The sequence below is a fragment of the Pomacea canaliculata genome, linkage group LG12 (assembly GCF_003073045.1).
Source record: "Pomacea canaliculata isolate SZHN2017 linkage group LG12, ASM307304v1, whole genome shotgun sequence".
Classification (NCBI taxonomy): Eukaryota; Metazoa; Mollusca; class Gastropoda; order Architaenioglossa; family Ampullariidae; genus Pomacea; species Pomacea canaliculata.
This window is the reverse complement of record NC_037601.1, coordinates 8,276,285-8,288,904: the sequence shown is the minus strand read 5'-3', so window position 1 is coordinate 8,288,904 and position 12,620 is coordinate 8,276,285. Positions and strand designations below refer to the sequence as shown.

General features: G+C 44.0%; 2 protein-coding genes across 4 annotated transcripts; both read right to left on the bottom strand.

The window, feature by feature from the left end:
- Nucleotides 1–79: 79 nt before the first annotated feature.
- On the bottom strand, nucleotides 80–6,840 carry LOC112577353. The gene is made up of 7 exons (XM_025260411.1): nucleotides 6,606–6,840; nucleotides 5,630–5,796; nucleotides 4,340–4,471; nucleotides 2,870–2,995; nucleotides 2,482–2,566; nucleotides 1,808–1,938; nucleotides 80–1,188 (listed from the first exon to the last, which is right to left on the bottom strand). The coding sequence occupies exons 2-7, from the start codon at nucleotides 5,715–5,717 to the stop codon at nucleotides 395–397; spliced, it is 1,356 nt and encodes a 451-aa protein (XP_025116196.1). The 5' UTR covers nucleotides 5,718–5,796; nucleotides 6,606–6,840; the 3' UTR covers nucleotides 80–394.
- Nucleotides 6,841–7,012: 172 nt separating this feature from the next.
- Nucleotides 7,013–12,231, bottom strand: LOC112577355. Of its 3 annotated transcripts, none has more exons than XM_025260413.1 (8): nucleotides 12,047–12,231; nucleotides 10,687–10,776; nucleotides 10,081–10,226; nucleotides 9,770–9,907; nucleotides 9,110–9,206; nucleotides 8,554–8,673; nucleotides 7,898–8,214; nucleotides 7,013–7,632 (listed from the first exon to the last, which is right to left on the bottom strand). In XM_025260413.1, exons 1-7 carry the CDS (start codon nucleotides 12,115–12,117, stop codon nucleotides 7,899–7,901), a joined length of 978 nt encoding a protein of 325 aa, XP_025116198.1. In that variant the 5' UTR covers nucleotides 12,118–12,231; the 3' UTR covers nucleotides 7,013–7,632; nucleotide 7,898. The 3 variants fall into 3 exon arrangements, with proteins under 3 accessions (XP_025116198.1, XP_025116200.1, XP_025116199.1); XM_025260415.1 differs by having other exon boundaries at nucleotides 7,016–7,634; nucleotides 7,899–8,214; nucleotides 10,687–10,788; nucleotides 12,047–12,198; XM_025260414.1 differs by having other exon boundaries at nucleotides 7,016–7,634; nucleotides 7,899–8,214; nucleotides 10,081–10,221; nucleotides 10,687–10,788; nucleotides 12,047–12,198.
- Nucleotides 12,232–12,620: the final 389 nt, after the last annotated feature.

The following is a 12,620-nucleotide window of genomic DNA, read 5'->3' as shown; positions in this document are numbered from 1 at the left end:
AATCAACATATCAGTGGTGCCTGACGGCCTACCTTCCCTCCCCACTTTCAAGCTTGTCTCGCTCTGTACAATTTGTGAAGTTTTACGAATACATAATCACTTCATATCCACGCACGAATGCACACAAGTACACAAAGGTCTGGAAAGTCTATTCACGCGAGTCGTGTAAACACAAAGACAATCAGATGATGCATGTCCACACGTCTGCGTAGGAGAAAACACTGTACACTCCAGTGAGCGTCAACATCTCGGGCACAAGAGCTCGTGTGTCGGCGTGCAGACCGCTCTCATGAGCAGCCAACCATGTCCGGGCATGAAGCCAGGACCTTACGAGTAACAGCGTCATTGTCGCACTCGTGCAGCTGGGCCCATCCGTCGTCTGTCACTGAAGACCCTATTGCTTGTCGACCAGCGTTATCTCATCCATCTCGGTCACACTGGGCTCGGGGGGCCGACCCTCCGGCGGGCTGTCCAGCAGGGCGTTGAGAGCCACCGGCGCAGACAGTTGCGCAGTTCCTTCCAGATTTTGCTCCAAAACCACGCGGGGGATGGAGATTTTCCAGCACCTTTGATCTTCAAGCGATAGACTGACGTTTGGCAGAGTGGTGCCGGGCATTGCGACCGAGGTGTGATCCACCTGGATGGGGTCGGAGTTCGTGACCGTGACACTGGGAGCCTGGTCTATCGCGGTCTGTTCCAGCGACCCAGCAACAGCAGCTTCGGAGTGTTGCAGCGCGTCTGCTTCTTGCAATATGTGTATCGTGAAGGAGGAACCGGAAAGGCAAATGCTCTCCTCCGGGTTGTCTCGCTTCTCTGTTGACCTCAGCATCCCGACGCACCTGGTATTCGACAACGGCGAGAGGATCGTCAGAAACTCCGTGGTATCCGTCGAGGAACTGGCGTCCTCCATGTCGGCGTTGATCAGGTCAGAGTTGCCGACAGGGCCAGATCTGAAAGTCCAGCTGCTGCAGTTCTTCGTGTCTCCAGTTCGGGTCAAGGCCGTGAACTCGGCCAAGGGCGTACTCCGGGGGAGGTTTTCGGATTCCGACAGGTAGGGGGCGCTGATGATCGACCTGGAAGGGCGAGAGGAACTGAATCTGCGGTCCTTTCTATAGTGCCTTTTCCGGCGGCTGTCTTCCTCTTCAATCGGCAAACTTCGAACGCCGCTCTCGATCCTGTCATTACTGCCTGTAGACAAGGACGCTCTCATGTTTGATTATTTACGTCGAAGACCTTTCAAAACTTCAAATGGTTTCTGATAAATGAGATCGTAACAAGACGCGGTCTCCACGCCTGACGTCAGGATGTGAAGAAATGAATTTAAATCTGTTATTTTGCTACTGTGAGCTGGAGTGGAGAGACATATACATGGTCGAGGCAACCAGAGAGCAAAGAAAAAGTAAAAATCTCAATGTTTTGATGCCTTTGAAGTATTTACATGCGCAGCCCTAAAATTCAGGGCATATGTGTTGTTCACAGGCGTCTACACAGCGCCAAGACCTAGTGAGCTCTATCAAGGGAAATAAACAGTGTTAATAGTGTTAGGGTAAAGATCGCGCTTGCCTCCCTTTGTAACAGTGAGCACTGTTACCCTATTACTACGCACTGTTGTTTTTTTTTTCAACCTTTCGAAAAAAGTGAATGGTGCTTTGCCTGTGTACTTCGCCAGTCCCACGCTTGCTTTTTAACCAGGCCTGCCCTGAGTACGTGTGTCATATTCTTTTTAGCCCGAGAATTCTTTTTTCGTTTAATATTAATTTTTTTTTTAATGGTGATCCCTGTCCTTACCTGATATGTAAGTACGTACCAGGAGGGCCATTGACTATGCGGATGGCCGCCAGGGCAGAAGGATTCGAGGGAGATGAGAAGGGTCCCTGATGAGGACCATCACCTTGTACACCGGGGAGTACATGCCGCTGCGTCACCATGCACTGGTCGCTAAGAGCAGAAGCGGAATGAACAAAAGCCACACTAACTCAGGGCCACACAAACTCAACAATAGTCACTCAGGGGAACATGCTGTCCACTTCAAGTACACACACGCATGACAACAACCAGTACATCACTAATCAAAACAACAACACACCCGTGTAAACATCAAAACTGCGTGATCACAGATTCAGCATGTGTACAGTCTCCCGGCCACCGCCACTCTCAAATTATCTGTTTTGATCCATCTGAACACTGTTAACGTCCTCTTAAACTCATGCATGCATGAATAACATGTACTCAGATGAATGCGTCTATAAAGAACGATGTCAACACCCTTCTTTCTTTCTATCTGCCACAAGCACACATTTTACATATAAAATACACATTTAGTATTTCTGTCTTTCTATTCCCCACGCACGCACACATACATAAACGAGACTTTCCACAATGTGTGCACTAAAGTACACACAACGGTCAAGTACTAATGGACTAATGTACACACATAGGTCAAGTACTAATGTACACACAAGTCAAGATACCAGCACTGACCCCGACCACACGATTATTGCAGCAACGAAAATCAGCCCGATGGCCATAATTAGGGAAAGGTAGACAGCTGTCTTGTGTCGTACGCCTAAAACATAAACGCACGATAAATGTATATTTTTTCTATGTAAACACTATTGTCAGATCCTAATCTACTGATATAGCTATATAAATATATAGACATCACCTGGGGCAGTTGTCATAAAGCGAGAATGAGTCGCTTCCTCAGGACAACATCGGGTAAACAAGATGCTTGTCCTAGGGTTCCCCACGTTGACCCAGGGCAAAGATTTACCCACACTTCAGGGCATAACTACTGCCCCTGGTGAGCAGGTTATAGTGAGAGGACAAATGAAACAGTGATTGTGTCACAAGCCTTATGGTCACGAACCCCTCGCAACGACTTGGTGTTGGATCAGCTCTTGGCACTCAACATCACAGATCAGGCGCTGCCGGTCACACTGACAGGAGTTCTGGCAGCTGCAGGGATTCACACAATCTTCGTCTGGGCCACACTCTTTGAGAAAAATACGTAGACATTCATATAAATTTTAGCAGAATAGCACATGTACAAATCTGACGAAAACATGTGAGACTTCCAGACAACGGGATCGTTCTCATAAGCACATTATTACCCAGAGTGTTATTTTACCCTGGGTAGAACGGATAACCGGAGATGGCAAAATGCATCACAACACAATTTTAAAATACGAAACTCAACTTTGAAGTCGATATTGTGTCTTTAGTTTTTTTTTCTCTTCATTATTTTTTTTTTCGAAATTATAAGAAACAACTATTGTTGTCTTATACTATTGGAATATCATTTTGTTACAATAAATAAACTCAACATTCACCAGCTTCCTTATTCAATTGTTTTCAAAGTTCCTCGTTTTCCACCACACACTTTAACCCCAAATCAAGTTACACATTTTATAGGAAATCCCCCTTGTTCCAGCTCACTGGATAAGTATTACATCGGTATTTTTTTCTAATCTACCATCCATGTATTTCCTCATTTTACAGTGATTCGACTCTGATCGGAGCGTTTCAACAACGAACTACCGATGAAAGGTTTGTCACAAAACTGATGCGTCTTTCAAAACATTTATTCAGGACAATTGCGTTCTTTAAACAAAGAACCCAACGATTGTCTCAGGCTGCCCAGGTCCTGTGTATTTGCTGTGGCGGGTCAAGGGCTCTCAGGAGACAGACAAACAAACAAACCCTACTATAGATAACCGGACACCGTCGACCGATAAATTATACACTTGACGATGTGCAAGCCTGCGGCGAAAGGGGCACAACCATGGGAGAATGAAGAGTGGTGGTGGTGGGGAGGTGTGTATGGGGGATAAACACAGAACCACCAACAAAATAATTCAGTGTAAAGTCTTGCTGCCTGTATTTTTCAAACAAGAAACCTGCATCACCAAGGATCTACCAAACAACTCGTGTATCTCAAAACACGAGAAAGCAAATTTTCAAATCAATTAATCAATCTCTCTCTCTCCTTATTCGCTGTTATACTAGGGTTCTAGAAATGTTACCAACCTCGATGTTTGTCTAAACGTATCTGTGTAGACACCGTGAACCGGTTATAGCACTTAAAGTTCAGGACAGTTCACTCTTAATGTGCCTGTAATACTCGCAAACCAACGGACAGTCACAAGAACACTAATGCTAACAAGTGAGACTTCTAGAAATGGTAAGTCTGCCATTACCGAATGCAGCAGGAGCTTTTACACAGACCATCATTGCATCATGGGATACAGAGAAACATTAAACTGCATGTTGATACACATTGTCAAGACAAAGTGCGTTCATGATAGAAAGAACAGATAAGGAGGCTAGCAGCACGTACTGATAAAACATCCTTTCCCCTTGTAGCCGGGCTGACAGTCCTCTCTACAGTAGCCTGTCTCCGTGTCACAGGAGTCGTTCAGGACGCACTCTCCACAAGTACAGTTTAGGCCAGGTGGACAGCCGTTTGAGTCTGAAAGATAAATAAGCGGTAAAAAAAAAAATTCTTTATTGACAACCTGGTAACAGCAATTTAAAAACGAACTATTTTCGAAGGATTAGTGTGGTGAACAATTTCTGTTCAGTGCATGATAATCTTATCAAAACGTTGGTAATTACTTCGCCCTGTTCTATTATCGGTGCGAAAGTAGGAAACAAATAAACAAACAAAACAAAATAAAACAAAGAAAAAAAAAAAAGAGAAAACAAACCAAAACAGAGAAACCAAAATCCTTACCACCCTATAAGCCATTAGTTTATGTAAGAGATCTCGTTTTGCAAGCAACTGTTTTTTTTTTGTTTGTTTGTTTGTTTGTTTTTTTTTTTTTGCTTGTTTTCTGACACTGACAGTCACACTGATTGCAATAAAATATCCTCTTTAAACCGGGGGAATGCAAATGACGGTATGATACACAGCTGTAAAGAGGGAAGAAGTTGAAGGAAGTGGACATACGTTTGGCGGGAAAAAGTGAAACATTCTATATACATCTTTAGGAGTCAAGACAAGACAAGAGAAGGTCCTAAAATATCATATACATACATCTGACATGGAACACATAAAGTATATATATATCATTAGTGGTTAAGACAATAAAGTAGCTATACGTGTCTTCGGGGCAAACACAAGTTAAAGACCCGACATACATCTAGAGGGAGGGAAACGACGGAACTATTAATATATGTGTGGAACATCAAACAAAGGAGCTAAACATGTCTTTTGGGTAAATAATAAGTTAATAAGCTATACATTTCTGTAATTAAGGAATTATACATATCTTTATTTGGACATTTAATTATGGAGCTATACATATTTTAGGGGAACAGCAAATGAACTATGCAGATCTTTTTGGGGAAAGACAAATGAAGGAATTATACACATCTGTAAGGAGACATGAAGTAAAACATGCTACATATCAGTACGTGAAAAACTTCTACACATCCTTAGGGGCAAATCAAGTGAAGAAGATTTACAAAGCTTTAGGTGGAACAGCAATTGCAATGAACTATGCGCTACAAACATACATAATTTATGGGGAAAGCATGCAATATTTACATACACACATAACAGTGGATTGGAGTAGACTGCAGTTTTCATTTGTTATAGTAAATATTCAAATAACTATATATTTACCAGTATTATTTATAGAACACACAATATGAAAAAAGAAAGCAAGCAAAATCCCGAAATAGAGGAGTGACGCAAGTATGTTAGTGCGCATGTCATGAAGCCTTCTTTTCCAGTCTTCGATAGGACCTCCAGCCTTCTGTATCAGGGATCCCAGGGATGATTTAGTTTACCTAAAGTCGAAACAAAGGCAAATTCTATTTTTTCCTTAAACGAAAACTCATGATGGAACTCACATAAAGGCAAGCTCTGATAAATCCATCTGGTTTAACAGTTTGCTTACTGTAGGAACAAGCTAGTCTTCTAGGCAAGTCACCAACAATGTGTCTGCGAGCCTGTCATGAAGCCGAGAATTGTGAGCTTTTCTGAGGTGAAAGTTTTGTGTAGCCGTATATGGACGTGGATGCATAAAGGAAGAGTGTAATAAATCACCTACACACTTATAAACTACTTGCACCAACTTCGATCAAGTAGACAGTCACATACCTATTGCTTATAATACAGATCATCAGCAGAGTATATCGTGGAATATTCTATACAACCCAGATAAATATTGGGGTAGTGGGAGTTAGGAAAGTTGTTAGTTTAGTTTTCAAGTGTGGAAATTACCCTTCCTTGGATACACCTCCTTGGAGTAAGTGGTTCATTCACTGAGTGAATCAATTAGTCAATCAGTGAGACCAGATGGATGTAACAGAAAATGTCAGAAAAACAAAAATGAAGTAGTGGGAGGGGCGGAGACTGCTAGGAAAATACAGGAGACACTCTACGACTACCAAACCTATCTATAAATAAACAGAAGTGTGTAAGAGAGAGAGAGAGAAAGAAGAAACCATCTAGTGCACGATAGACAAACTCCATCAAACAAAGCTTCTCTCTCACACCTATCGTCTAACCCATCCATTCATTATCTACAGTTCACTGCGTCACCTTGAATATTTTTAGCTTAGCCATGACGTGGAAAAAATTTAAAGTTTCTTGCCTTCTGCACAACCATTGCTTTATTTCTGCTGCTTGATCTCAGAGCTTGTGGCAGACCTCTCTTCGTGGTATGATCCGAGGACCGCTTGCATTTGCAGATGTCATGGAATGTTTGCCTTTGTTTGTGTCTCCAAAAGATGTCCCAGTAATCTCACAGAATGTTTCATAATGTTAGCCATTGTTTGTTGTTTGCGTCTCGACAAGACTGGCGTCAACGCTGTGTGACGTCAAACTCATCAGCACCGCGTCATCAGCATTTTGACGCCAGTGTTTGTCGCGCGCACACGTTCTCTGCTGTCTGTGTACACACGCGCCAACAGCGCCAACAACACCGACAACATCGACAAAAAACACCCATCACATTCTCATCACAGAGTTAGCTTGCACCCAGACAGACAGACAGACAAACGCCTTCAGCAAAGAATTTTTATTCTTGTTATGTCTTTAACAATGTTATGTCTGGGGTGCGGGTTATGCGAGAGTGGGTGGAGGAAGCGTGAATGCAAAAATAAATAAAAAAAATAAATAAATAAATAAATAAAGGTCGGAGAAACCTGCATCAGTGGTCAAGTTGATCTGTTAGATCTTGAAAAAGCACTTGCTTGGTAGCACCCGTAAGGACAACTGTGTCTGCCTGTTGACGGCGCTTTCTGTACTCTTTATGGGGGTGAATACCCTCCCTTACATCCCCAAAGCATCCCTCCCCAGCCCGCTGTAACCTGTCTAGACAGGTTGATGATGGCGGCAAACTTGCACGGTCAGAGGTCACGGCGAACGGGTGAGACTGCGCCGGAGGACAGCACCGATGCACGTGCCTTGGGGACCAAGCTGCTCCCAGCATGCCATTCCATCGCAGGTGTCTCGACCTTTCAGTGCGGTGCAAGGTGTGCACGTGGGATCACTGGGTACTGCACACTTGGAAGACGGTTGTGACGGTGAGTTCAAAGACTCTGGGGCATTTTCTTCCTGTGGTGAGGGTAACAGGGTAGGAATACTCATTTGCCGAGTTTCACTCTCGTCTGTACACCCTGGATACAAAAAATGTATTAGAAAAATTTATTAGCAAACAATTTCTGGGTTTGATATTACTGGCCTGTCCAAACCCGAGTGCAATGAAAAACCCAAAAGGTATACATTTAGAAACAGAGAAATAACTTATTGGAAAGCAACCGTTAATACCGTGCGTGTGTGTGCGTTTGTGTATGTGCTAAGCGTGCGTGTTTATGTTCCATTGGCTTTGATTGTTTATGAGAATGTTTTCGTTTGGTTCCCCTTCGCGACCCTCCCACTGACCTTAAACAGCAGTCTCTGGCTCTTCGTTCACCTCCGGTATGATGCTACTTCGGTTCTCGCTCGATATACTCTCCCTTTCCTGACGTCTTCTCCGATGATCTTTTACTTTCAGCCATTTCTCCTGACGCATTTCCTTTGTCACCCCCTTGAGCAGCTTCCATTTCTTCTTCCATCGGTAGCCACTCTCGGCAGTGGAGATGTTTACCATGGTCACCTGGCTGTGGGACAAGAGCCGAAACGGGTCCGTCGGGTCCGGTCCGGGTACCATCGCGTTTCGCCGATCCGATTCCACAGGAACAGCAAACGAGCGGCCAAAACTGCTTGCAGAAAAATCATCATCATCATCAACATCCCTTAGATAATGTTAACCTGACTGGGTCAAACCCGAGATTACTAATTTAAATCTCTATCAACATAAACCTCAAATCATCAGATCCCCTAACATCCTAAATCCGATTGTTCAGTGCAGTCGCCACCTTGGGAAACACTGGTCCCCATAGTCAAGCGAGAAAAACTTTTGTGGTTCGCCCACGTCAGATAGGATACCTCACCGAGGACTGCCCTCCAAGACAAAAAGTAAACAGAATAGAAGACTAACTGTCCAGTGGGGGATTCTCTAACCATTGCACAAGATTGACCACGATGGCGACCCTCACCGCTGTGACTTCGCAATGGATTCCCGCGACGCCAGGTACCGGTGGGGCATCCCCGCGGGAGGGTCGTCTGGTTCCGAGGACCGCCGGTGTCTTTGATGGTCTTTGTTCTGGTCGCAGAAACTGTTGCAAAGAATGGCGCAGACAGACTGAAACCTTTGAACTGTCTAGTCACAAACATAGTGGCACAGCTGTTACTTCTGTCATGACACGTCAGTCAAGATGTTTTTGTTTCTTTGCCAACTGTCTCTTGTCAAGAAATGTTTTTTTTTCTGTTTGCAGTGAGGATGCTCTTTATGTCCAGAATGGAATGCTTAATTTGCTGGAGGAAACGTCGGAGTCTTTTGTCCTTTTAAATACGACTGACAGTCTACACTAAACTACAAATCCATGAAAGTGTTGGAATTCGTCAGGATATCTTTGACTGGCAATTTACTTTCAGCATACAAATAGTTACACGAGTTCCGTTCCAAGGTCTATAATACCTTTATGCTTCATACCAACTGTGCTTTCTGGCTGTAAATTGTTAACATTTCAGGTGCATATATAGATCACTTACCTAAAAAAGACAACAATGATGCACAGAAGTAAGAGGAGAATGGGAAAAAAGAAGTTGACCCAAAAGGGCGAATAGTCGTCACCACTCCCTGTACCTTCTGTGACAACATTAAATCACACATCAGATCCTACACGAACACACTCTTGCACGAACACATTCACACATATTTAGATATATAAAAACAAAATGTAAATGTAAATTCCCACACCCGCAAAATATCATGGCTAACACTTCTGAAACAATTAGAGTTACTTTTGGAGACACAACAATAATAATAATAATAATAATAATAATAATAATAATAATAATAATAATAATACACTTATATAGCGCATCACTATGATTGAGAGTGAATCAAACCCTTAAACACTAAAAACAAATGCACTACCAGAGCTGCACAGCTGCGCCATTGCAACCTAAAAGAACAAACTAATGGGAGGATAGCGAGAGCGAGTAAAAAAAACCAAAACAACAAAAAAAAAAAAAAAATCTCTTCCTCCCCTCTCCTCCAAGTACTGGAGGTGTTAAGGTCTGAAAGCTAGCCTGAACGGGTGGAAGGCGATAACTTTACGGAGAGTGGAAGGAGCCAGGTAAGCTCCAGACGACGGGGCCAGAGAAAGGAAGGAAAGGACGTGTGGAGATGCTAGTCTCGCTACTTACCCTGGAAGCAGCCCTTCCCGTGCCAGTTGGGTTGACACCCATCAGTGCAGTGGCCTGTCGTGTAGTTGCAGCCATCAGCCGTCAGGCAGTGTCCGCATGGAATGCAGTCCCACCCACCCGTACACTTTTTGTGAATCGCTGGCGACAGAAAAGTCACCCAAAGACAATTGCAGTAAGGCTGCAAATATAAGCCAGTATTCACTTTATTTATGAGGGAGGATGAGAACGAGGACGAGGACGAGGACTATGACGACGACGACGACGACGATGAGGAGGAGGAGGAGGAGAAGGAGGAAAGGAAGGCAAGGTACCTTTATTACACAGCGTGTCTGGCGTCCATCCCTTACGGCATCCCTTCCGACACCAGCCAGAGATGCTGTTGCACGTTTCCCCGTTACGACACTCGCCGCACGTCAGGCTGCAGTTGAGGCCGTAGAAACCTTTACCGCAGCCTGTGCTTTAAAAACGTCATCTATTTTTTCCTCATCACTCTCATCGTCTTGCGCCAGTGTGTATGCGTGTGTGCTCCTGTGTGTTCGCGTGCATGCGCACGTATCATTTACGCAAACTACTCCTGATTACCAATTAACATCGCTGTCAGTAGTTGTGATTAGAGCCAACTGACTATATAGTCCACCTGCTCGTCTTTCTTCAGATTTATCACACTCTCCATCCTTATTGTTTGTTCCACGTCTTCTATGTTTGTCTTTCATTACCTGTCGGCATAGTTGTTTATCCTTCCGTCCTTTGTATTCTGTCTATTTCTCCTACCTGTCCTAAGTACTGAGAGCATGCTTCTTTGTGATCGTGATATATAAACCATACTACTTTATTATTATTATATATGCGAAAATCCTGATGTCTGTATTGTGTAAACGTGAACTATTACTGATTGTTGCATTTGTAATTACATTTACCTGATTCGACTCCGCTCTGGCTCCAGAAAACAGACAGACATATGAGACTCATCCACTGACCATTCACCTGCATCACCTGAAGGGTCTTTCCTGCATTACGCACTGTTACAATAAATCATCTCATAAGAAATAAAGAATACAACAAGGAAGGGTGTTTCTAGGAACCGAGATGCTACTGTCAATGATGAGGATTGAAATGAGGTAAAGTATGAAAATGAGTTTCGTCGAGGTTGTGACGTGTGGTAGAGATGAACCTTCAGTTGTTGTGGCGTGAAAGTAAGATGTCTAATGTGTCCGAAAGGCAGCTACAGATAAACTTAACGCTTTTACCCTTTGATACTCGGAATCGGATAACGGGTATCTAAACTCAGCTACAGTATACAACGATTGACTGTACTTTTATATCTGGAGTTTTCAAAAAATATATCTTAGATCAGAAACGAATAAGATTAGAGTTATGTAATTAAAATATTTTCTATATTTTACGGTCTCTTGGAGATGTTATTCCACCACCTATTTCATCACATTATTAGGGGGCAAGAATAACCTCTCTAACAGGAAAGAGGGAACAAAGGAGGAGAGGTAGAAGAGAGTCTTTTTCATAAATCCCATCATCACTTCATCGTTGGCCTTTGTCCAAGTCGGGAGGTCCAGTGGCGCAACGGTTCGCGCCTGTCAACAGTTAAAGGAGAAGCTGGCTGTCCTCGGTTCAGATCTCGTCTCAGACACGCAGTTCTTTTTTTATATATGGAACCTGTTTACAGGGCAGGCTACGTTCCCTTATAAAGCCTTAGTTGGCTGGACGTAAAACACGGATCCCCTTCCCTAACTTCCCATACTCCCCCTACTCCCCCCTACTCCCCCGCCAAGTACGACGTGGGCAGAGTGCGTGTCAAGATCAAGGGCAGACAACCTCTTGCTCGGAGACTGCTCGTGATGCACGAGAGAGTACTGGCGCTTATCCTCCAAATGGCTTGCGTGCACTTTGGTCAGCTCGGAAATGTTTTGCGACAGGCAGTAGACATTTTTATTTTTGCCCTCCCTTCCCCCTCTGTCCCAAGCAAGACGGCTTTCGTGATCTGGTATAATACGAAGATGGAAGGGGAATGGAGAGAATAACGTCTGATCTCGCATGCTGATGATTCTCTTCCAGTGATTGACAATAACCGATAGCAGTTCCCCCTCCTCCTCCTCTGCAGTTAGGACTGGAGGATGGCCGTTGAAATGTCGTCTGTGTTGTTACAAACCTGCGCTGCGTACTGTGGGAAGAACTGAATGCGCATCCTTAGCTTAACAATCAGGCTGTCACAGGAACTACTGGGTCTCTGAAGACAACGAATGAAAAAGTAAAAGAACTCACGCTGCGGAGAACTTGTGCGGACTTGCGGACATGTTACTGACGTAGTCCCACAGCTGACGTATTACTCGCATAGTCCCACAGCTGACATGTTTCAGGTCCCACTCTGTGTAGGACCTTCGGAAACTATCTGGACGCCATGAGACACTGGCACGAATTTCGTCAGAATCATGACGTCATTCTGGTGTAAAAGTAATCATGACGTCATGCTAGTTTGACGTCATCAGACAAGATCGCGTGAAGCGCGCGCTGTGGGGTTGGTCTTGTTCTTAAGCGCTAAGAGCTTGAGAGTGTAAGTATGTGCTTTGCAAATTTTTCATTTATTATTATTATTTACCTCCGCTCCGTAGCTAAGACCCCCAAGGGTTAAAGGGTTAAAGCAACATCCGAGATGTCTGGACATCGCTAAGCAACTGCAGAGACAAGACCCTTGACCTCGTGTTGCCGGCGGGCTGTGGAGAAGGGAGAGAGAATTAATCCTCGATTTGTAATGAGGACTACTTAGCTTCTCCGTGTGAGTTCTCTTCTCTGCCTTAACCTTCTTCTCCCAGAGGGTTGATATGGTGTTCGGCCGAAT